Below are 23,931 nucleotides of genomic sequence, written 5' to 3' on the forward strand. Positions count from 1 at the left end.
AGGGCAAATTAATGTTGGAAAAGAGACGGAACCTTACCGAACATTATATTTGGGGGGGGGTCTCTCACAGGACTGGGTGAAAGTTTGCAGTAAAGCCTGAGGAATGATCACGTTTGGACTTCTGCACACATTTTTGATAATTGAGAGTCAAAAAGCTGAAAGTGTAAGAACTTTTCAGCAGATGTTTGGGCTTGACATAAACACACAGCAGAAACATTAACGGCAATGATTCCTCCCATTTGTTGGGTTATAAAAGAGCTGGAAAAAGATAAGCTGCTGATGCTGCAGTTAAAAAGGGTTACTATCAAAGACGATGCAAAGTACATGCAAATATAAAATAGTGATTTTTTTAAACAGTACGCTTAGCTGGAAATCATTGTGGATGGTAAACTTTTAAACGATAATTAAAAAAATGTTGCCTGGTATTTTTTGTAAGTCTTTTATCATGCTAAAAAGGCAAATATCTTTTGGTTCCAGCTTCTCAGATGTGAGGATCCGACTGCTTTTCTCTGATCCACTGTTTTCTGTCATTTTATAGACTAAAAGGTTCTTTGAACAAAAGGATTGATAAATCAATGATGAATTCAGTTTCTACCTACTGTATATGTTTACACCAATACAGATTATCTGGATCAATCAGCCTCTTGATCTCCCTTCTCTTTGACAACAGCTGATTTATCTTTCAGAAATAGGAGACTGTGTTTGTCACAAGAAAACTGTACTTGGGAGTTGATTCCACTTCTATTCAAGCTTTATTTTACCACATTACTGTGATCGTTGACGACAGTTACGATCATGATGAGATAAAAGTCTTATCAAAGTCACGGTTGATTTGACAAAGATGAAAGAGGGAGTATTTTGTCTCAACTTCAACCAAGCCTTTTTATCAGGTACTAAAAAAATGTTTGAAACTTGATGGTTAATTCTGTTCAATATACTAATTAACTCAAAACAAAGTTATTATTACTGGGCCATTTCTAGTTAGCTAATTATCTAAGCAGTTTGTGCTCTTGATGGCCAGTGCTTTAAAGAGAGCCCTTATCAGACTCATCAGCTGAACTGGGGGAGGTGATCAATTAGAATATCAATAGCAGGGGGCACTGTGACACACTCAGGCCAGATGTTTAAACTGAAACCTATTTATTGAATACCACTTGGGAAGGGAGGGTGGGGGGCTGCAACTGCCACCCATATGTTGATTGGACTAATACTGGGGGAAAACGTAACATGTCGGCCAGTTTCAGCAAAGACAAAGAAAAGAAGCCTAAATCTAACCTATGGCTCTGTTTTATGCATGTGTGTGCATCCATGGGGTGGGGGGGGATGCACATGGCTGAAGGACAACCACACCTGAAGCCACAGACTCTACACACCCATGCAGCTGGTGCACAAATGCACAGCAAAAAAGTAGAGTTGTTAGGTCTGAAGGAGCAAAGAGGAGTAGGGTGTCACAATGTGTGTGTGTGTGTGTTGTGCAAAACGACAAGCCAGTTGATGGCTCTGCTCCATCCTCCTGGGTCAACACAGAGGTGTGAAACAGGACAGGGGCTTCATGCTGTTGCAGTGTGTGTGTGTGTGTGTGTGTGTGTGTGTGTGTGTGTGTGTGTGTGTTGGGTGACAAAACACAGATGCTGATCAGGAGGTGTGTAGATGTTGACACCTTTGTTCTTTGGGTTTGTTGACTGAGCGGTCAGGAAGGGCTCATCAGCTGCAGACCAACAGGACGCTGGTTTACATCACCCATAAAACCACCAAAACAAAAGTGTGGTTGATGGATGAAGGGATGAGAACAAATTCATATTTGGGTTTCAAGTGAGGAAAAAGAAAAAGAAAAAAAAAAGACAGCGAAAAAGTATGCAGACGGAGGAGTCAGAGAGGATCTAATACTAAAAAAATGGATGCGTCTGTCTGTGTGTAGCCTATGCGTGCCTTCAGAAAGACAAGTGTGTGCAGTCCTGCTGTTACTCACTGGGGACGGTCGGGGAGACCTGGGGGCTGAATCAGCTGTACGTCTGGCCCAGGCGCTATAAAAAAAAAGAAATACTAAACACAACATGGCTCGGCCTGCCTGGCCCCATAGCCTCTAGTCACACTGAGCTGCAGCTGGAGCACAGACACACATGGCAGTCTGCGCTCAGAGTGGTGGAGCGGGATGAGTAATGCAGCTTCACCGCTGCCTAACCTATGCCGTGCCAGGGATGGACTGAGCCCCGCGGCCCCACGGGGGCTGAGCTCAACTTCACCTCGCCGCTAGCAGCAGAGTACAGGACTCGCAGGGCTTAATTACAGCTTTTGGGGAAGACATTAAGCAGACAGCTCTGGGCAAAGCAACACGGCTGAGTGCTGACTGACTTAAAACAACAAGAGGGCGGTGGAGGTGCTGCTGCCCTCTGCTGATGGAGGTCAGCAACAGGAAGGTGGGACCCAGGGCTTTTCCTGGCTCAGAACGGGCCTTTGGTGGGGGGTGGGGGACTATGCACGGACAGTAAAGACAATTCATTTTTTGTTCCCTTTGGGGTTTCCCCACTATATTGCAAGCCCGGTGGCCCACCAGGCGTAAGCCATTTGGGGGTGGGGGTGGGGGAGGTTTTTTAAACTACAGTTGCAGTGGGGCGGCTAGGTTGGAAAACTTAGACGTAGTCACATTTTCAAATCTCCAGTTAGCTTTTAGCACTGACTTAATGTAGGGCCCTATGGAATCGGTCTTATAGCTTTTTTAAGTTCTCAATTTCACGATTCCGTCCAGGATTCTGTTATTATCACATAAACTATTGGGCTCTACATGAATGCTGCCATCAGTCTGGGACTGGCCCCAGCCGGGCCCTCGTCCCAAAAAAAAGAAAAAAAGACACTTGCCACCGGGCTAAACAACTTTTGTGGGGGAAACCCTGTATATGGTGGTGCAACCTTTTATCTGCACCGCAATACTTTTAATTTTACTTGACTTTACCTGACTTGATTAATAAAATAATATATTGATACTAATGTTATGAAAAGGGAAATTCGGTTTGCCCGTAAAGTTCAAAAGCACCAGCCCCAGAGGGATTAGCAGTACAGTAAGTTTCTCAATCAGGCGCCCCAGTTCAGGTGTGATGGAGAGATTCTAACTGCTATTAATCCAGTGTTGTGTTCTGAGGGCAAGGAACTATAAATACCTCCACTCCTCTGTGGCTACAGTAAATAAAGACCAAGAGACAGAAGATATAGACAGTGATCTAATCACACGACTGCCTGTAGAAACAATGACAACCACAGTTCTTGAACCAGACTAACGTGCTAAGTTTACTCAACACACTGTTTTTCCTTTCGTCCGTGTTCACACACCCTGACCAGCGGCTGGTTGCTACCAAACACAGAGAGGTAACAAAGACGCTCTGCGATACTGATAAAACACACACACACAGGTTTGTGGCACTATCTTTGTGGGGACCAGTCATTGACATAATGCATTCCCTAGCCCCTTACCCTAACCTTAACGATCACAACTAAATGCCTAACCTTAACCCTTACCCTAACCATAACCTAATTCTATCCCTAATTCTAAAACCAAGTCTTAACCCTCAAACAGTACTTTAAACCTGTGGGGTCCAGCATTTTGGCCTCCACAAAGCTGTCGGGACCCCACAAGTATACTAGACTCACGGTTTTTGATTTTCAGGGAATTCTGCTCAGGTGTCTCAACCTGATCATTTACATTTTACATCGTGAATCATGTCGAAATTGGGAGTTGAGTGCATCGTTACATCCCTAATAAGTGCGGTTTCGAAATTGACTCATATTTACCTGCTTTCAGTTGCTTACTACCTGCGGCGTCTTATGTGTCGTGTTGGTTTAGTCTTCTTTGTTTCTATGCAAAAAGGGAAACCGTCTGTAAGTATAATTCTGAAAGTAATTGCCTAACATACACTACGTCCCTGAAAAAAAAAACAAAAAAAAAAACTATACTACAGTGGAAACATCAACATCATCAAAATGAAAGTGAAGGTTTCTTTTCTCAGCTCTGACATAAGTGTTCTTTCAAAACTGCCACATTATTTATCATTTTACCGTTTGGTAATACCTGCAGCGTCTTATGCGTCACATACTGCAGTGGAAACACGCAGCGTTTCCATCAAAATGGGAGTGGAGGTGGTCTCTAGCTTTGAGATTTCCAGGTGTCTCAACATGTGGATCATTTACAGTGAAATTGTTATTTGAGCTTAAAGCCACTCAGGGTTTCCACAGCAGAGTGGGATGATAGGATGAAATATACCCTAAGGAGTCAGAGATCTTCCCATTCTTTTTATTATTAGCTATTACTGGAATACCTCTGATGCAACAATCCCATATTGCCTTAATGCAGTCTCAGATTTTCTGCAGTTTCACCAAGTCAAATTTAAGGTTTTTTAATGCCTTTTTAAGACCATTATGAATGGAATTTTATATATCGCGACATCCCAAAAACAAATAAAATAAAAAATAAATAAATCAGATGTCAGAGTGAGGAAACAATGTCAAACAATTCCTAGAATTCCTCATTGGCATTATAGAACTGGTGTCTAGATTGGCTGCAATATAAGTTGCATATTGGTCTACTTTGTAGTCATAATACAGCAAATTATAATTGAACTAGCGACAGAAATCTAAGATTTTTTAAGGCCTAAAATTTGGATTTTGAAATTTTACACTTAGACTTTAAGACTTTTCAAGACTCCACGAAAACCCATAGTCCTTATGACAATATTAGATTGTTGCATCAGTGTTACAAATAAAACATTAGCCAATTACCTTGCAGATAAAATGTATTACCCGTTTTTTGTTTATTTTTCATTTGTTTATTTTATTTATAGTTTCCCAATTTGGGATGGAAAATAACGGGCAGACTAATCAACAATGAAAGGAATGAAATTAGTTTCAGCCCTAATCGCAGCAAATGAGCATTTTGTCTTCTTTAGATCATGTTCTTCAGAGTGAATTTTCTCTGTTGCCATCAAGACATCGTTATATTTTACCTGCTTTCAAAAGTAATTGCCACTAATTCTTTTATCCCTTCTGCGATTCGACTTTTCAATGGATGAAATTTATGTTGTATTGTTTATCTACTCTCTAGGGTGTAGGCCTGTATGTAGGCTTGTGTGCTGTTATGTATGCGTGTGTTGTCTGCAGCTGCTCTTAACTAATTGCCCCTTGCGGGATTACTAAAGTTGTTGAATTGAAATCCTAATAAACGTTACACAAAACATAGCCTATATCCACAACGTTCCACTTCCGGGATTGCTCCGGTGCCGCCGGAAATTCCGCCGGATGTCCCTCTTTTCGGTCGATTGGGTTTTTAACTCTGGTGGATTTGTGAGGACTATGCTCCTCAGATCTCTGCAGGGTAAATCCAGACAGCTAGCTAGACTATCTGTCCAATCTGAGTTTCCTGTTGCACAAGTAAAACAACTTTTGAACGTACGCATTTTCCACCAAAACAAGTTCCTTCCAGAGGCTATTTTGCAGAGGCACTGCGATTAGCGCCGCCCAAGACAATTATAATTGGTTTAAAGAAATGCCAATAAACCAGAGCACATTTTTCTCCCATCCCGGAATGCTGTGTGGACTAGCCAGACCTTTCTCCGCAGCGCTGTGGAGGAAGGTCTGTCAATGCGAGACTACACAAAACAATACACAACAAAAGTAAGACAGAAAGAAACCGCTTTCTAAGATTATTCCTTGCAACTCTGACTTTTACCTAAGAACTCCATTTGGGGCGTGAGCCAAAGAGCAGCAGTACACCAGCAGCCATACGGTTAACCGGAGATTGTTGACTAGAACCGCCTCTGTTTGTGGAACAGAGTGTGTGGGGATTAGACTGTGATGCAAGCGGCTCAGTTCGAAAAGAAAAAAAAAGTCAAGGCAAAACACTGAGCGCTGCTCTGATATGAATCAAGGAGTGGCCCCCGGGAACTCTCTACAGCACTGTTCCAGCGTTGTTTAGTTTAAATCAGAACAACTGATCCAACTGGTTACAGAAGGCCTGGCCGTATGTCTCTGCTGATCCCTCTAACGGGGGCACAGGACAAAAACAGCCCTCAGCACGAGAGGAGTTTTATACCCAAAACATTTTAAAGGAGTGAGAGAGCAAGCAAAAATAAAGCTTTGGAATTAAGTTAAGTAAACTTTGAGACACTAATGTACAGTCGACTTTCATTCAGACAACATGCATGGCTGGTAGAAAAGTGAAACGTGCCTGAAGCTAAAGGGTATTCAGTTTATGACATGATCATCCTACATTTGAGAAAAAAAAAAAAAACTGACTGATTCATGTGCACATACAGTAAGTGCTCTGTTTACACCCACACACCAAATGAGGTGTATTTTTCCAACAAAGCCACTCCCGCCTTTCAGTTACGCCAGAGCAGGTTCTTCAATTTAGATTTAACAGGACACCTTAAAAGGCTCTTCACCAAACAAACACCGGCTTTATCTATAGATGTCTTTCGCTGACAAGCTTAGTCATTTGGATGATATGTTTCCGAATAAACAAAGAAAAGCACCAACTTCAGATACAGAAAGAGATCAGATATGGCAACGTGGGGTTTCGGATAGCATCAGATGTGTGTTAACGTCATGGTAGGAACATTTTGGAGCAAACGCCATATCTCTTCCTCTTTCAGTCGGCAAATGACGACATTGTGTATTACAGTTGATAATGGAATACAGAAAAAAAACTGGCCCTGGATCTGCCATAAACGATCCAATCTCCGATCTGCTGAGATCGTGTCAGACTGTCGCCCAAACAGCCTCTCATGGACTCTTTGTGACAGCGTATTCATTTGTGAAAGTGTCAAACCAGTTGGTTCGGTAAGCCGTCTGTTTGGTTTGGTTTATGGCGCACAGAATGCTAAACCTGTTTGCTTACACGATACTACGCTTACTGTGTAGGCAAACAGGCAGCGTTCTATAGCCTGCAGAAAGAGAAAAAAAAAAAACACAAAAAAAACAACAACACACACTCGGGCCTGCAGCTGGAGCCCATTTCCGTCAATTAGGTGAACCGCGGCACAGATTTCTGTGTGTTGCAAACTGTTCTGGCTGTGCTGCAGTCTGGATTGGAATGCACAAAACGCTGCTCTGAAACCCAATAGCCCTGGCGTCTTTGTACCATTGTTTTGGTGTTCGACACCTTCGACACTGCCCTCCATTCTCCACGGTCTCTCACACGGTGGTTTAATAAAGCAACGCTGACTACCCAAAAGGTACACACAGATCTTAAGGACAAAGTGATCGGTTGGTCAAGATAATTTGTTGACCAATGAAATATCCCATCTATTGATTGACAATAAAATATGTTTCTGAGTTTGTTTGTACTTTAGTTACTTTTTATCGTTAATTAAAATTGTGAATGAGTAAATTCATTTTAATGGTAGAAATGGGTTTATTCCCTCATAAACAGTTCACCATAATCAAACTCGGATAAGAAGTAACTATTACTTGTTAGAAATCCAAAACCTACTTAAAAAGGTCCCATGACATGGTGCTCTTTGGATGCTTTTATATAGACCTTAGTGGTCCCCTAATACTGTATCTGAAGTCTCTTTTATATAGGCCTTAGTGGTCCCCTAATACTGTATCTGAAGTCTCTTTTATATAGACCTTAGTGGTCCCCTAATACTGTATCTGAAGTCTCTTTTATATAGACCTTAGTGGTCCCCTAATACTGTATCTGAAGTCTCTTTTATATAGACCTTAGTGGTCCTCTAATACTGTATCTGAAGTCTCTTTTATATAGACCTTAGTGGTCCCCTAATACTGTATCTGAAGTCTCTTTTATATAGACCTTAGTGGTCCCCTAATACTGTATCTGAAGTCTCTTTTATATAGACCTAGTGGTCCCCTAATACTGTATGTGAAGTCTCTTTTATATAGACCTTAGTGGTCCCCTAATACTGTATGTGAAGTCTCTTTTATATAGACCTTAGTGGTCCCCTAATACTGTATCTGAAGTCTCTTTTATATAGACCTTAGTGGTCCCCTAATACTGTATCTGAAGTCTCTTTTATATAGACCTTAGTGGTCCCCTAATACTGTATCTGAAGTCTCTTTTATATAGGCCTTAGTGGTCCCCTAATACTGTATCTGAAGTCTCTTTTATATAGACCTTAGTGGTCCTCTAATACTGTATCTGAAGTGGAAGGGGGGGCGGTGTTCTTAACCCATTGCCACTTTGCTCGTTTAAAAGCCATGATGTCTCTCTGTCATGGGTGGGCCAAATTCTCTGGGCGGGCAAAGCAGAGAACGGAGAGGTAACCTTGCTCCTTATGACCTCATAAGGAGAAGATTCCAGATCGGCCCATCTGAGCTTTCATTTTCTCAAAGGCAGAGCAGGATACCCAGGGCTCGGTTTACACCTATCATCATTACAAGCCACTGGGGGACCATAGGCAGGCTGGGGGAACTCATATTAATGTTAAAAAACTCAAAGTGAAATTTTCATGGTATGGGACTAGGGATGGGCGATATGGCCTAAAATCCATATTGCGATATACATTGCAGCCTCTTGCGATAACGATATATATTGCGATATATAAATTATAATAGAACCATTTCAGACCAGGTTACATAGACCCTAAGGAAAACCAAACTGCTAAATGTATTTATTTATTTTTAAAAGAGAAAGAAACATAGTATGTAGTTTTGAGAACATGTATTGTTCAAAACTGTAATTATACAACATGATGTTGCAGATAAATAAAATTCAAGTACACTAGTTGCAGAGACTTTGACAAAGAAAAAGCTTAAAGTATTGGGTGTCTTCTCCTTAGTGCAAACCATTCTAAAAGGCCACTACACTTAGTTAGTTTAAGTCCTTGGTTCTTAAATGCCACCCAAGATGCAGAGAACAGGAAAAACTGGTGTCTGTTTAGTTAAGGAACAGACACTGTACTGGAAATACTTTCAGTATTAGGCAAAGATGCACACATACTTTAAATAAAAACATATTTCAAACAAAGTCTCTTACCTGCAGCCTAATGTAACGCATTTGCACACACACACACACACACACACACACACACACACACACACACACACACACACACACACACACACACACACACACACACACACAAGTCGGGACTTTTCCCGGTGGGCCGGTCTGATAATAGTTATACATTGCAAGTTGTTAGCAACACCATCCGGCGGCCTGGCACCGCTGCCTGCTGGTCAAACGGTGCAGCCTCTGCTCAACCCGTACGGCAGGGGCCGTAAACGTCCCGGTAAATGTTTTGGTCCCAATCCGCCGCTGCACACGCACACGCACACACATGGCTGTATGTTCAGCAGGGAAGTACAACGTCTGCAAACACCGGCTGCCAAGATTCCAATCGTCCGTTATATAGTGAATGGTCAGGCTGGTGAAAGGCTCCGTGGTACGGCTCGACCACAGCTCGGTTGTAGCGGCTTAATTCCAAACCAAGTCCAAATAATGGATGTTGCACCGGCTCACCAGCTCCTTTTTTCGCTTTTAGTCATGTTTACTCAAGATGACGATGACGCGTTGCAGCCGGTTGCAGCTCGTGGCTCTAAAATTCGCGGGTAGATTGCGTCATCAACATGAATTATCGCGATAGTGCAATATAATTAAAATCTCTATCGTAGGCCAATTTTGTATCGTTTATATTGCATATCGTCTATATTGCCCATCCCTATATGGGACCTTTAAAATGGACAACTGTCCTGTCACTGGGCCTATTAAAGTGGCCATAAATAAGCCCTGAATTGGCTTTAATTTCTGTTGGAAGGCCTGTATAGCATTCAATTGTTCGCACCAATTTTGTTTATTCCTGATTTCTTATTGGTCATTTTGTGAATGGTTTATGAGTGAATCTATAAATGGACTGTGACTAGGGATGTCCCAATCAGTGTTTTTGGCCCCAGATCCTGATCTGATGTTTAAAATATTAAAATATTTTTTCTCAGATAAAAGAGCTACAGTTTTTTTGTTTCCAAAAATAAAATCAAAAAGGAAACAAAGTCACTAAAAGAGGTCTTCAGCTTAATACATTTCACTTAGTGCAGCTAGCATTTTGTAAAACTCACAGATAAAATCTACTTTTACTTAAAATAGTGTAGAATTTACTGACACAAATAATACGATTAAAGGCTCTGACACACCAACCCGACGGCCGACCCTCAGCAGAAAAGGCAGTCGGAGTGATCATGCGGCTCCCGTCTCCCCAAGGTCAAAAATGTGCCTCGGAACACACCGGAGCGACGCCGACTTGAGCGTACATTCTGCGTGTGCGCGAGACGTAATACGTCTCCATAACAGCAGCCGACGCTAATCTGTATTGTCGCCCAAAAAATGAAAACAAATGAGGGAACATCTCTCTAGACCTAGTAAACGCAGAGCACGCTGTCGTCAGTCATTGTTTTCATCAGAGAGTGGTGATAGTAGTCAAGAAGGATCCTTGTTGTCATTACTCGCTGAACGGAACAAAATACCATGGCTAGTAATAAGAAGATACTGGCGTTGTCAGCTCTCGGGCTTCTTCTTGTGGAAGAAGCACCGATTCTCTAGTCAAGGGCTAGCACTACACCAATCAGATTGGTCCTTGAGTCCGACTGCCCACTGGCCGATTCAACAAGTCAAATCGGCCAAAATGAACACCACCGGCTCCACCGACTGATGACGGCATGGAACCTGGGGTTTATATAACCTGAAAAAAAAGCTGAGTGTCTGGTGATGTGCTTTGCCCACACACTGTAGGTTTTACCTTAAAGTCGAAGCTGCAGAGGCTGACTGCGTCGCTGTCATCCTTCTCTCTGCGTTTCCGTTTCTGCGGAGAGACGAAACAGGCAGGATGTTAGTTGGAATATTCAACATGCATCACTGGAATGTGTTTATGTCTCATTAAACATTCTTATGAGGCAGAGTGTGAAGAGCCCTGTCGACCGTGGACCCTTACGCAAGGAGCATGAGTCTCTCCCAGCTGTCTCCCCCACCCTCACTATAGAAATACAGCAGGGTTTTCCCTGCCATTATAAGGTATAGGCGCAGCTCCCAAGCCGCTTTGGGCCCCACCTATACCTAATGAATGTAAAATCATTGGGAGCATTAACACTAAATTACTTTTGTCAAATCTAATCATTGTAGTTGGTCCCCAGTGGACTTCTTAAGCAAGTTTTGTCTTTAAGCTTTGGAGTGTTTTTTTATTATTATTATTATTATTATTATTATTGTCTGCTTTAGCTTGTCCAATGTTTGAGACATAGATATGTTAATAAGTAGGGAAAAAACAACAACAAAAAAACAGCATAGTATCCCGACATTTTCCGTGGCAATACTGATACTGGTCGTTACAGACGCCAAGTATCGATCCATTATTAATCCATAAACATATGTTGACAAAGTTTCTATTTGGGGACATCATTTGAAAAAATTGAAGTTGGAAAAAAGGTAATAAATTGCAATATATATAGATCGCAGAATATGGCAATATGTTTAAAATCGCAATAATATCGACATATTATATTGTGACATAAGTATCGTGGTGATATCGTATCGTGAGGCCTCTGGTGATTCCCACCACTTGTTATAATTATGGTCCATTATGATGTTTTTTATTATTATTATTATTATTGAAAAACACAACATTTTCTTGAGGGATGACCCATATGCCTCCTGCCAAATATGTGCGCACCTAGGTTTTCCACAAGTCCTGGGAAAACACTGTACAGATTGTGGAGCTCTCTCTGAAAACTTTAACTAAATGGAAAATGATCTCAGATGAGGATTGTGGGCAAACACTTTTGAAATACTTAGGGCTAGATTTATCAAGCCGTTTGCGCCCGTTTCCAGGCGCTAATTGGTCGCAAAGACGGACGTAACCGATGCGGGCTATTTACAAAGAGGGAGCACTTGGGTAAAATCGCAGATTGTCTGCCACATGAGCGAGAAGAGACAAGTTTTCAATATGCGTTCGTGGGAGGGTCGTGGGGAAAGTGGGAGTTCCACCCAAAAAGGTGGAGGATAAAGCGCGATGTGCGCCTAATTATATATTCCGTGGTATTTACAAAGACTGTCAGTAAGCGCCTCTATTCTGGCGGGGAAATTCTCGCCTCTTAAAAGCAGGTCTAAACCAGCCGCAATCGAGTTTCCTCGTAGACCTTTATGCCGCTGGTGAAATGGCAACAGTAATTTGAGCAAGACGAAGACATAGGCGAGGCTGAAAATATTTTAACAGAAGAATCACACTTTGTCAAGTGAACACAACATCATTTAGCGTTACAGATCAAGCAGCCATGCAATATTAGAGTTACTGGAAGAAATCAAAGATGAAATTGAATCTCCCACTCAGCGTTCACATCCCATTCCACCAGTTGTTAAACTCCTCGCTACATTACAAATATTGGCATCAGGATCATTTCAAACAGTCATAGCATCAGCAGTGGGAATATCGCAGTCTGCACTCAGCCATATCATAGCACCAGTACCGCTTTGCTACAGCGCAATTTACGGTCTAGTGGGCGGAGAAAGACGCTGATTGCCTGATGGGTGTCAGGGTTGATAAATACTACGCAAAATGTGGAAGCATAGCGTGCGCTATTACCTAACTCGCATAAACAGACGCAGCGCAAACTGCGCTAATGTTAGTAAATCAGGCCCTGAGTGTTTCACGCAATAACATGAGCATATTTTCTTTGCTTTGTGCTGTAATACACATCCTGGGTGCCACAGTCTGGGTGCTAAAATGAGCATAACAACTAGAGCAGATTTACAGCCCCCCCATTCCATGCCTGTACTTCAGGCCAATTATGCTCATTGCCCCCGTAGCTCTATTGTAAAGCTACAAAAGACACTGCTGGAGGTCCTCCTGGGAACAGGAAAGGGTTAATTAGGCTGTGGGACACTTTAACACCTGCATGTGGACTGTCAGTCAGTCAGTCAGTCAGCCAGCCAGCCAGGGAGAGTCCGCTAGGCAGGTGAGAACAGTTGTCTGGCCTGTTGAATCTGAGGGTTGTTAAAGCCCTGAGGAGCACTGGTGGCCTCTGGGACCCCTGGGGGTCAGTTACTGCGCTCCATTAAGCATGGAGGCAGGACTGCTTCTGGCTGGACACACAGGACACCAAAACCTGATTGACCAGCGAGGTGAGGAGGGCCAAAAATGGACCCATAATGGTCAGGGGTGGCTGCTGATGAATGACTGAGCTGTGTGTTTGTTTGTCTTGGTGTAGGGCATTTCTTCTACTCGGGGGTAACTCGCTGGTTTTCCCACATCCGTAAAAAAAACCAAAATGTGACAGATATCGGCTCAACAATTTCTACAATTTTCCTGCATAGAGGAATTGTTGGCACCCCCTCACCTCAAAAGAGGTTTGAGCCAGCCCCAAAGGAAAATCACCAGCACCAAAATGAAAAGAATTGAGAATAAAAAGTGATTAAAATTCTCTCTGAATGTGTTTTAGAGCAATTTGCCAATCAACCGTTAAACAAGCAGAATATAAACTTGAATATAAGAGCTAATCTCAGTTGTATCTCCAGAGTCAGGCTGTGTGAGACTCTTCTGGGGATTTATTCAAATATTAATATTTTTTAACCAGTTTTACTCATTGGGGTTTAACTTACTCGAGCATAATATACATTTTTGTTCAAATTGTCAGAAATAACAGGAAAATGCAAAGATTTCTGTCAAATAAGGTAACACAGACTCATTGCCTTTACTGTACGCAGACCAATCATGCTTACTGCCGCGCGTAGTCCACCCCCACAACCCAATCTGAACCAGGAAAAACCCTGTACTCAACAGCTTTAAATATTCCCCCCCCTGAGTGCATTACTGTTCACTGTTGGCAATGAATGGCATGGTTTGTTCAAAGTCGGTTGCATCTCAATAGGAGGCTGTGTCAACAGAGCTGCAAATTAACAAAAGACTGTAATTCACACACAACTTTCATATACTGTCCCAGCTGAGAGGTTTCACTGATTGGTTTAAACTTTTACAGCTAGCTAATGAATGAACTGACAAGCTAACATGACATTATATAAGATACTGAAACAGCAAGTTATTAACTGCCAGGGAGGGACTCCTCAATTATTGACACAGTTTAGCGTTTCTGTTGTGATGCTTTTCAAAGACGCCTCAAACTGAAGTGAGAACACTGTGATGACAACTAGGATTACACATTTTCAGTCCGCTAATGATACTGTAATCTCTCAGCCTATGTAATAAAAAAAATATATATGGAAAGGATTTCTTTGAATTCGCTCCCCATTCTAATGGATGTAAAGATTTTGTTTAAATGCATTTCTTTCCCCCAATAAAAATGGATAGGATTGGTCTGAACATCAATTTGATAATGTCATTTTTAATACATTAGCCCTAAAGGTTAGTTGACATGGTTAAATAATTGTATGTCGCTTTCATATCACAATACAAGGTTTCCCCAAGGAAACTCGATGCAGACTCCATTTGTAAACCGTCTATTCTTTTCCAAAACTGTAAAAATCCTGAAGATTGTTTTCATTCCCGACAGTGCTTAATCAATCACCCGCTGAACCCGATCAGATAGATCCTGACACCTCGTCATCAATGTACTTACTAGATTGTGCTTTAAGCAATCGTCAGATAAAAACTAAATGTTTGATTCATTTGCGATGAATCACATTTAATACTTTAATCGATTGACAGCCCTAAAAATAAGTAATTAGTTCTTCTGATGTTAGCAATGGCATGGTGAGTGGTTAATGGATACAAATGACCAGCAAATGTCTTACATTACTGTAACCAGATTACAAATACCAGACATAGTCATAAAAATGTTAACCTAAAAGGTATTTTGATAAAACATGTGACTTAGTTAAAAACCAACACTAAGTATGGTCATGAATTATTTCATTAAGGATTAAAAAGGACAGTGACAGACTAAACTGGGTATAGGTAAGCTACATCACAAAGAAGACATTTTATCACGTGGCTCAGTAATTTGAAACCGAGCCCAATGCCAACCACTTTCTAATGCACCATGAGATATTAAACCAGTCGATGAAGCTCAGTGAGCGGACCTACTCGAGGTAAGCTTTGTTTTATACCAGCTCTTTGCAGAACATACATTTTCAGACACTGCTGATTGGGCAGTATTAGAGTGTGTGTGTGTGTGTGTGTGTGTGTGTGTATATATGAAGTTATAAACGTGAGAAGAAAAAAATAAAAAAACATTCAGACCAGGTTATTACAACATCGACTAAGACTAAGAAAAGCCTGAAAAGTGGCGGTGGGTTCAGGTCAGCTAAAGTCTGCAGCTCATTGCCCATGAAGTGTGCGTGCTAAGTGTGAAAGCTCCCTCCAAGTTAAATATTGCCTTTAGTTGGGTCTCACACATAAAAAAAAAAAAAAAAAGACGACACTGGAGTAATCTCCGTGCAATAACAGACACAGCAGGGAAAAAGAGAAGAAAATTAGCCATCCTGTTCCAGCCACCTTTGGAAATCCCTCTGTCAGCAGCTAGCAGATGGAATAACACACTCCAAGCAGCGACTTGTTCAAATGGTGGGCTGGGCTCAACGTAAATAGTCTGACTCAACAAACATGACCCCCCCTTATCTGCTCATTACACACAAACACACACAGGCTTTAGAAACTGTTGCGACCTGGGCCCGGTTACTTTGTTACTCATCTGGGGGCAGACTGACAGATTTGTGCGTTACGTTAAAGCCCGATGATGTACACAGACAACATATAAAAACACAGCAGCCACAATGAACAGCCACAAATACTACAAACACGTTTTAACACAATGAGGGGCTTTTGCTTTTCTGTCTTTAGATAACATGCCTATTGATAGAATCTGGCAGGCAGAAGAACAAGCCTTGAACAAAAATTGGTTTCATATTACTATGATATCATGGGCTGGATGTTCACAGAGAAATCCATCCTCTGACATGGGAAACTGTGCTTTCTGACCTAGGCCAAGATTGGATGGGAGCCAAACTAGCCAAGACATGTTAATCTCATACAGTTTGGTAAAAAAGGAAGATACATATTTAATGTATAGACAGGAAGAGGTGAAGGGGGAGAGGGAGAGAGAGAGAGAGAGATAAAAAAGACAATAAAACAAAGAAAGAGAGAGTCATGAGAGTCTGTAAATCAAATTTCAACATTCAAAAGGCTTTGGCAGTGTTGTCTGTTTAACCGTTCTGCCAAAACAAGTGTATTGGGGTCGACCGAGAGACTGAAAGATGTTTTAGCGAGGGGGGTGGGGGCCATAGCTGGCTGGGTGGAGAAGCCTCCCCACAGGCCATTGTTCTGCCCCATCTCAGTCACATGTAAATGACAGACAGGTCTTCTCACAGAGTACACATACACCCAGACTAGGGCTGGGCGATATGGCCTAAAAATAAAATCCCCGATTTTTTCCAAAAAAAAATCCGATTTAAGATTTAAATTGATTTTTTTTCTCCCTCTACTAAAAATCAATCTGCAGATGACAAAGAAAATGTTCAAAACAAGTTTAATTTGGTTTTAACTGATACACACACGCACACACATGGGGCATGTATACCATTATGATTATTCATGCCAATTTTGTGGAAATATAAATTGGTTTGAGTTTTATTTTGGGGGCTATATATTCAACAACAACAAAACGGATGCGTGAGATAAAGCTGTTTTCACACATACAGGTAATTCACTTCTCGTTCCTCGCTAAAAGTTCAAATCATTTTAACGTTATTGCGCAACCTTGCCCCTATTTTCACCTGTTGCTGAGTAACGTACGTTAACATCCCATGGTCTCTTGAATGTAGCATACCTGTAGCAAGCTCCTTCGTAGCGATAAAAACAAACATCGAAGCGGAGCTCCGTGCTACAGAGCGGCGATTGCAAGTTGTTTAAGCCGCTACAGACCTCCGTCAGAGCTCGGTTGTATCAGCGGCATTTAGTAGTAGGGGGAAAAAAAATCGATACAGCATAGTATCGCGATATTTTTTCGTGGCAATACTGTATCGATACACAGATGCCAAGTATCGATCTTTTATGATATATGTGTTGGTCAGTCTGTCTGCTTGACGATCCCATTTCGCAGCAATAAAATTGAAGTGAGATGAACAGACAGAGAAATGTATCTCTTTAGATAAAACAGATGTTGACAAAATTTTCCTTTGGGGACATCATTTGAAACTGGGAAAAATTAGAAGTTGGAAAAAAGGTAATAAATTGCAATATATCGCAGAATATTGAAATATGTTTAAAATCGCAATAATATTGTATCGTGACAAAAGTATTGTGATGATATCGTATAGTGAGGCCTCTGGTGATTCCCACCCCTATTTAGTAGATGTGTTGAGCCGCAAAAGAGTTCCTCAACACCGCCTCTGGTGCCCCGCATGGTGCTCCTTCAGGTCAGCTGTAGCTGGTGGTTCAGTTACCGAGAATAGGTGACTCTCAGCCGGGGACAGTGCACCGCGAGCGGCTGGTCATTTCGGCGGAGATTACAGATAAGTAAGTAATGAAAAGACTGGTTAAGAAAATAATGAACGTTAGTCCCTGTCGCTGCCATGTTGTTTGTGTATCTCTATGGCAAACGCGTGGGGGGAGGGATGAGCCCGTTCGGAGTTACGGGAGCTCAGAGGGGAGCGTCGGCGGATGTTAAGGAGAAATTCGATTTTTCATTTAAACAAATGCACGTTAACTACACATTCGAGTTAATCGATAAAATCGATTTATTGCACAGCCCTAACCAAGACAAAAATAAAAGAAAATGCAGCCACTTTTTAGGGTTAGGCTCGTTTTTGATTTTAACAATTCTGATTCCAATCCCGATTCTTATCGATTCTCTATTACAATTCTTCCAGGGGTGGAGTTGAAACGGGGTCACATGCTTTTCACAGATAAGAGGAACATTTTATTTTTGATTCAATGGGGGTTTGCAGTTTTATCCATTGGAATAGTTTGAGTTGCCCAATCCTAGCCACTTTATTCAACTTAAAGCTATAGTGCGCAACTATTTTATATTAATGGACATCCGTTACATTCCAGCCATTGCCAAATGAGTTGATAACAAAGCTAATTAAACCCAGCGCCACAAAACTCTCTGGATTTCTCAGTATGGGCTATGTTCACAAAATGCTGTAGTCCGGTGACAGCAGCGTTCAGCATTGGAGATGAAGAGGACTGCTGCAACAGGCTGAAGGCATGGCTGAAAACCTGAAGAAGCGCCCACGAAATGTTTCAGTCAGGGATTGTACTGCTAAGAAAAGACCTACATGTTCAGCAGAAGGGTCCAAAGAAGAAAGTGTCCGACTGCATTTCTGTTGCATAAAAATTACAAGACAAATACCCCTTCTGAAGAGACCATCATGCTTTTTTTGTAATCCTCCGTTAAATGCTCGGTTAAATGCTACTAGCAACAGGGGGTGGTGCGCGACCACTGAAAGTTTGCGTCATGTGGTAACACCGACAACGTTGTTGTCATAACTTAAAATTCCTCATGAGGGGCAACAGAAACTACGCACTGTAGCTTTAATGAGCGTTGATGCAGCAATTCAGACGCAGAGGACCCCCACAAAGTAAACTTAAAGTTGCCCATAAAAAAAACTGTTGAACGTGTTTTAAGTTTAGCTGTAACGTCATCCACAATTGGCAGCATTGACTGATCAGATGTGCACGACTAATTAATGAATTAATGAATTCCTTCCAGAGCGCTGCTTTAAACAAAAGGGGAAATGGAGGACTGCAGGTTTCTAAAGGTCATACTTAATACATGATGCTTTTGTGCAAGCATTTTTGTTGTGCAACGAGTGCATGTTTGAAACAAGTGGATCTTGTGTCCACTGAAATGAGATCAAACTGATCAAATATGGTCATTACAACATACATGTATGACCACCTGTCAAAAGCCTGTAAACCATCACAAAGAGCTAGTAAAAACAGGCAAAATCTTTATTTTACTTCACATGTGTTATCAACTATTCAGAGGCATGAATCCAAGGCACTGAACAGCTGTAATGCAACATCAAAGTGCGATGTATCTGCAGAGGGATGATACAGCTGTACCGGGATCTCTAATTGAAATGGATGAGCCACTGGGGCACAGCACGTTGGTTATCAAGGGTTCATTTATTTAAATCCTGGTCTCTGCGGAATGCCGAGGAATCTTCAGACAGCCGGTGGCTGAAGAAGTCGGTCTTGGTTTGAATGTAAATTGCTGTTGATACTGGCAAGGCCTTCCCACAATAATTATAAATGTTTGCGTGAAAGGCCTGACGCGACTCTGCAGCTGGCAGCCACATTAAATCACATTGTCTGATTAAAGCTGGAATGCTGCTTATCAGACAGGCCACTCTTGAGGCTGACATCTCTGGCCGCCTGAACTTGTTGCTTGAAGAGACAGAATCTGACTCCCGCTCTTGTTAATTACCCTTCACATTACACCAACCAGCAGTCTGGTTTGATCTGTTCCACCTTTGCATTGTGCTGGAAACCTGACTCACATTCTCACCATGACAAAAAGCCCCCCAGAGGCCGCGTACCTGATGTAGTCTGAGAGAATGCATCAAGCGCCTGGGGAATGCTCGCCTCGCCTGCTTCCAAGGTTCACCTTGGGGCTAATGCACCCCCACCTATACCTAGACCTGCCCCAGACAGAGATGGAAAAAAAAAAACCTTACCACTTCAAAGCCCAAAGACTTGGCTAAACTTTATTCAAAGCTTTGGCAAAACCTTCAATCTTAAAGTGGCAGGGTTGAGATAAGAGGGGCAATGAGACAAAGACATTTCCAGGATTCTTTAATGCTTGCCATTTGGTAGATTTATAAATCATAGATAAAATAGGGGGAGTAAATTGAAAGGGTGAGCTAATGAGGTCCACGTGGCTTTGGGTGGATGAGCTAAGTGTGCCATGTTTGCGAATCAAAGGCAGCAGGCTGGCACATGATAAAGAGCTGTTGGCCTTCTTACTCTCCAACCCTGCTTTTATTTCTCCCCCTCGGCCTTCAAACGAGCGATGGATTGCATTTCAGGCATCTGTAAACCCTGGAATGCCTCCACGCTCGTTATGCTGCTCGCCGTCTAATCTGCTCACTCTTTTCTGTTTCTAATCAGCTCGTCTCATTGAAAGCTGACTGTAAACCACAAGCAGGCTAGTCTATTACAGACAGCAGCGGTTTGGAGTCCATTATGTTCCTCTGGTAAGGGGGGGTAAGAAATCTGAGCAGGCTGGATTTCCTTTATCCAGCATTTGGTCTCTGGCTACATGAACAGGCCTTGTTCAGCCATGAGGGAGCCACATAACAGCAGCCATCAGAGTCCCTTAGTAAGGTATTAGATGAAGATATAAGCTCGGTGATGGGAGCTTCCAAGGGGAAAGCTGCCCTGGAATGTAGAGCCAAGTTTACAGATTTCATTCCACTGATGGCACTCTAAAACCAAGGTACAAGGATTAAGGTCGGTGATTGCTGTGAAGGTTGAATATAGAGGCCAGGCCCAGGTCGTAAACAGCCCTTAGTGAAATAAAGCCAAGAGTTTTGGAGTACTCTCCCGATGACAATAACCTTCAAACTAGTGCTGCACTTGCAACAATCCGGTTATAGATCACAGACACGTGTTAAGAAGTCTATAAATCTCAAATAGTGCTACAGGTGCTCTTCGGTGCCAACAACCACAGTTAAATACAACCCTTCTGTCGGTGCAATGACTCTGTTGTTGACTATTTTTTCCTTAACCATACTCAAATGTGGACTGTTGTTTATCAGGCTGGATAAAGTGGCTGTATAATGTCAGAGTTGTTTTTGCTTGGATGTATTTTTCTCCTTTTCTGTACCCTTCATTACACATTACCAACACATCTGTGCATTTGCACAAAGGCATGCACACAAATGAAGAACTACTGACCCTCACCTTTTGTTATAAGATAGTCTGGTTTAACGGATGTTCATTGCTGGGATAAAGCCTGACATCCGGCGCGGGAAGTCCCTCCCCTCTTGCTATCTCGCTACCGTGGCTTAGCACTCCCTGGGACGGTTGTGGTCAGTTTAATGAAATACAAACAATCCAGAGGGTTTTTTCCTTACCCCATAATAGATAGGCGGTGTAGCCAGACCCTTCTCCAGCGCTGACACAGCGCTTTGGAGATAGACATGTGTTCATGTAGGACCCCCATCGCTTAGAATAAGACGTTAAGAAAATACAGGGCCTTTACTTATCTTGTTATGCATGTATATTTTGTAAATTTGCTGCTAACCAGCTCTGTTTGACAGAACAAAAATATATAGATAATGCCTTGGGGTTGGCAATATGAATAATTTTTGTATTTTGCATAATGCTTAATATGCTCAGTGTAAAGAAGTAAAATTAATAAGACATTTGTCCTCTAGTCTGGATGTTTTTTTGTTTTTTTTCCAGGGTTACAGTGGCTGTGGGCCAACAAGGACCTGCCTTTCATCGCTGTGACAATGAACAGTGCTACCGTTTCCGAGACTTTGTTGAAAACTCAGAGGCGCGATTTAAAGCGCTATGACGGGAAGCGGTGCTCAAGTGCAGTCCCAGTTTGCACAACAGGACAGAAGTCAGCCAAAAGCCAGCTTGGAGAAATGTGCAGACGGTAAATGTGGATAAAAAATGCATACATCAATCAAGTACTGTATATTGGATATAAAGTAAATGAAGCAGGTAGGTAGTTTTCTTGCTGCTCGGCACTTTGTGTCTTGGCTATAGACCACCTCTCAAATTTCCTTTCCTTTTTTCATGTAGTGCTGGCGCCACTCTGCTGTAGGTTATTTTGAATTATAATAAACTCGCCAAAACTTTATGCTTGTTAGAGCTGCAAAGTTTAGTTGTCAACTATTAAATGATTCGGCAACTACTTTGATAATCGATAAATCCATTTGAGTCATTCTTTATGGGAAAAAAAGGAAACTTATCTGATTCCAGCTTGTTAAATGTGAATATTGTTCTAGTATCTTCTCTCCTCTGTGACAGTAAACTGAAGATCTTTGAGTTGTGGACAAAACAACACATTTGAGGACGTCATCTCTGGCTTTTGGGAAACACTGATTCACCATTTTCTGACCAAACAACTAATTGAGTAATCAACAGATTAATCGACTATGAAAATAATCGTTAGCTGCAGCTCTAATGCTTGTGTCTTGCAGGTGGCCTAATAAGATCTGCTAACTGGAATATATATATATATATATATATATATATATATATATATATATATATATATATATATATATATATATATATATATATATATATATCCTGAACTCACCAGACTGAAGTCCCATTGTGGCCCGGGGGTGATGAAGCTGAAGGAGCTTCCTCTTCGCAGTGACCTGAATAACAACCAGAGAGGAGGGTCACAATTAGAACAGAACTACAATGCACCCACAGCTCCAAAAACCGGGCCTGTTGAGCTTGACGCACCACTGAGTGTGCAACCTTGCCCTCAAATGTTATCACAGAAGGTAATCCCTCAAAGCCCACCACTTGGAACAAATGTGACTCAGGAGTAGAGCTGGGCGATATGGAGAAAATCAGATATCACGATATTATTGACCAAATACCTCGAGGTCTATATTGAGACAATATTGTAGAGTGGACAATTGGTGCTTTAAAGAATAGATTCACAATTAGATGTTAGATAAATAATTATCAATAATGTGGATATAATGACTAAGTGGTTAGAAGCAAATAATAGAACAGCTAGAACAGTCTGGTATGTTCAAAAAAATGACATCCGACACCGGCGCTAAAACGTTACTTTTAAAAACGATACTTTTAAAAACGGTGACGGTGCTTAATCCGATACTTTTAAAAAAGATTTTCTTTTTCCGGTCGGCGACAATTAAGAACGGCTAGTTTATTGCTAAGGCCATGTGGTCAAAATTAGATGATTTATTAAAAATGTATTAACATTAACTTATTTCACCAGTGAATTGCTGGTAAAGGACAAAAACAACCACTAGATGGGAAAAGGGTGCATTCAAGGGTATTTTACAATAACTTTGAATGCATCTCGAGGCTGGCGAGGCGAGTTTCAAGTAAACATACCGTCTGGGTTGTTTCTCCGACAACGGCAGCTGCTGACTGTTGGACGTCCCGTTTGTGCTCTCCAGTGAAATACAGTCACGCTTTACACCGTTTAGCTGTCAGCATCTTAACCGTGTTTAATCCAGCTGCTAGCTAACGGTAGGCTAACGTTACCTGCTGTCAAGTGTAACGTTAACCAGCGTCACATGAAGCAACGTTTTTTGTTGCCTCTAACGTCCGTTTCGAAGCATCAGAAGGCAGCACAGGCATTTAAGTGGCACCAAAATCTGCGTTGCTAATTGGTCCGGTAGATACCGATCGTTAGGGTCTCGGGAACCCAACCCTACTTACAATATTACATTATCCAAAATCTAACACAGTATCTAGTCTCACATCACGATATCGATATAATATCCATGTATTGCCCAGCCCTACTCCGAAACAACCATGAGAATATTTAAGAAGCATCAGATCAATTTAGACCCCCCAGTAGAGTCCACTCTGACCTAACGTTCCAGCCAAAGAGTGAGTAAAGCTGGTGACTTAGTGAGCCCAAAGCATTCAGAAGGTGATAAGAGGGGGGAGCGGTGACTCATGGAACCGTGGTTTCCTGAGAAAACATTCACCCCTTCCGTTACCTACCACAGCCTCAGCATGATGCAGCGCTGACCTCCCAACTCAGACCAGGACTGACCGATAGGGATCCTCCCTGTCAGGGTGGGAAGGGGAACATGACACCCGGTCCACTGACTCAACAACAACAAAAAAAAGCCTCATGAACCACCAAGTTGTCCTTAGACCCTAAGACCCCTGGGAGAGTCGAAGGAGGAGTCCTTCCTCCCTCCCAAAGATTTTGGACACCGGCCAAATGTCTTTTTTTGTTGTCAGGGGACATCTTTGCCTTTTTTGGGACTACACAGTGGGATTGCCCGGACTG

At 42.0% G+C, this 23,931-nt stretch overlaps 1 protein-coding gene and 1 long non-coding RNA gene across 4 annotated transcripts in view; one reads left to right on the forward strand and one right to left on the reverse strand.

Moving 5' to 3' along the window:
- The window catches only part of net1 (neuroepithelial cell transforming 1), a 43,165-nt gene that overhangs the window by 6,618 nt on the left and 12,616 nt on the right, over positions 1-23,931 (reverse strand). The window contains exons 2-4 of one of the 3 annotated variants that reach the window (XM_039792024.1): positions 23,637-23,744; positions 22,234-22,297; positions 10,740-10,802 (exon numbers count right to left, since the gene is read on the reverse strand). In XM_039792024.1, the coding sequence (XP_039647958.1) occupies positions 10,740-10,802; positions 22,234-22,297; positions 23,637-23,744 (235 nt within the window). The remainder of the gene's footprint in view (positions 1-10,739; positions 10,803-22,233; positions 22,298-23,636; positions 23,745-23,931) is intronic. The other 2 variants (XM_039792026.1, XM_039792025.1) reach the window with 2 other exon arrangements.
- Positions 14,999-22,139, forward strand: LOC120553514. The gene is made up of 3 exons (XR_005638178.1): positions 14,999-15,037; positions 21,363-21,561; positions 22,112-22,139. It is a non-coding gene; the product is annotated as an uncharacterized LOC120553514 (long non-coding RNA).

Source organism: Perca fluviatilis, chromosome 23 (assembly GCF_010015445.1).
Source record: "Perca fluviatilis chromosome 23, GENO_Pfluv_1.0, whole genome shotgun sequence".
Lineage (NCBI taxonomy): Eukaryota > Metazoa > Chordata > Actinopteri > Perciformes > Percidae > Perca > Perca fluviatilis.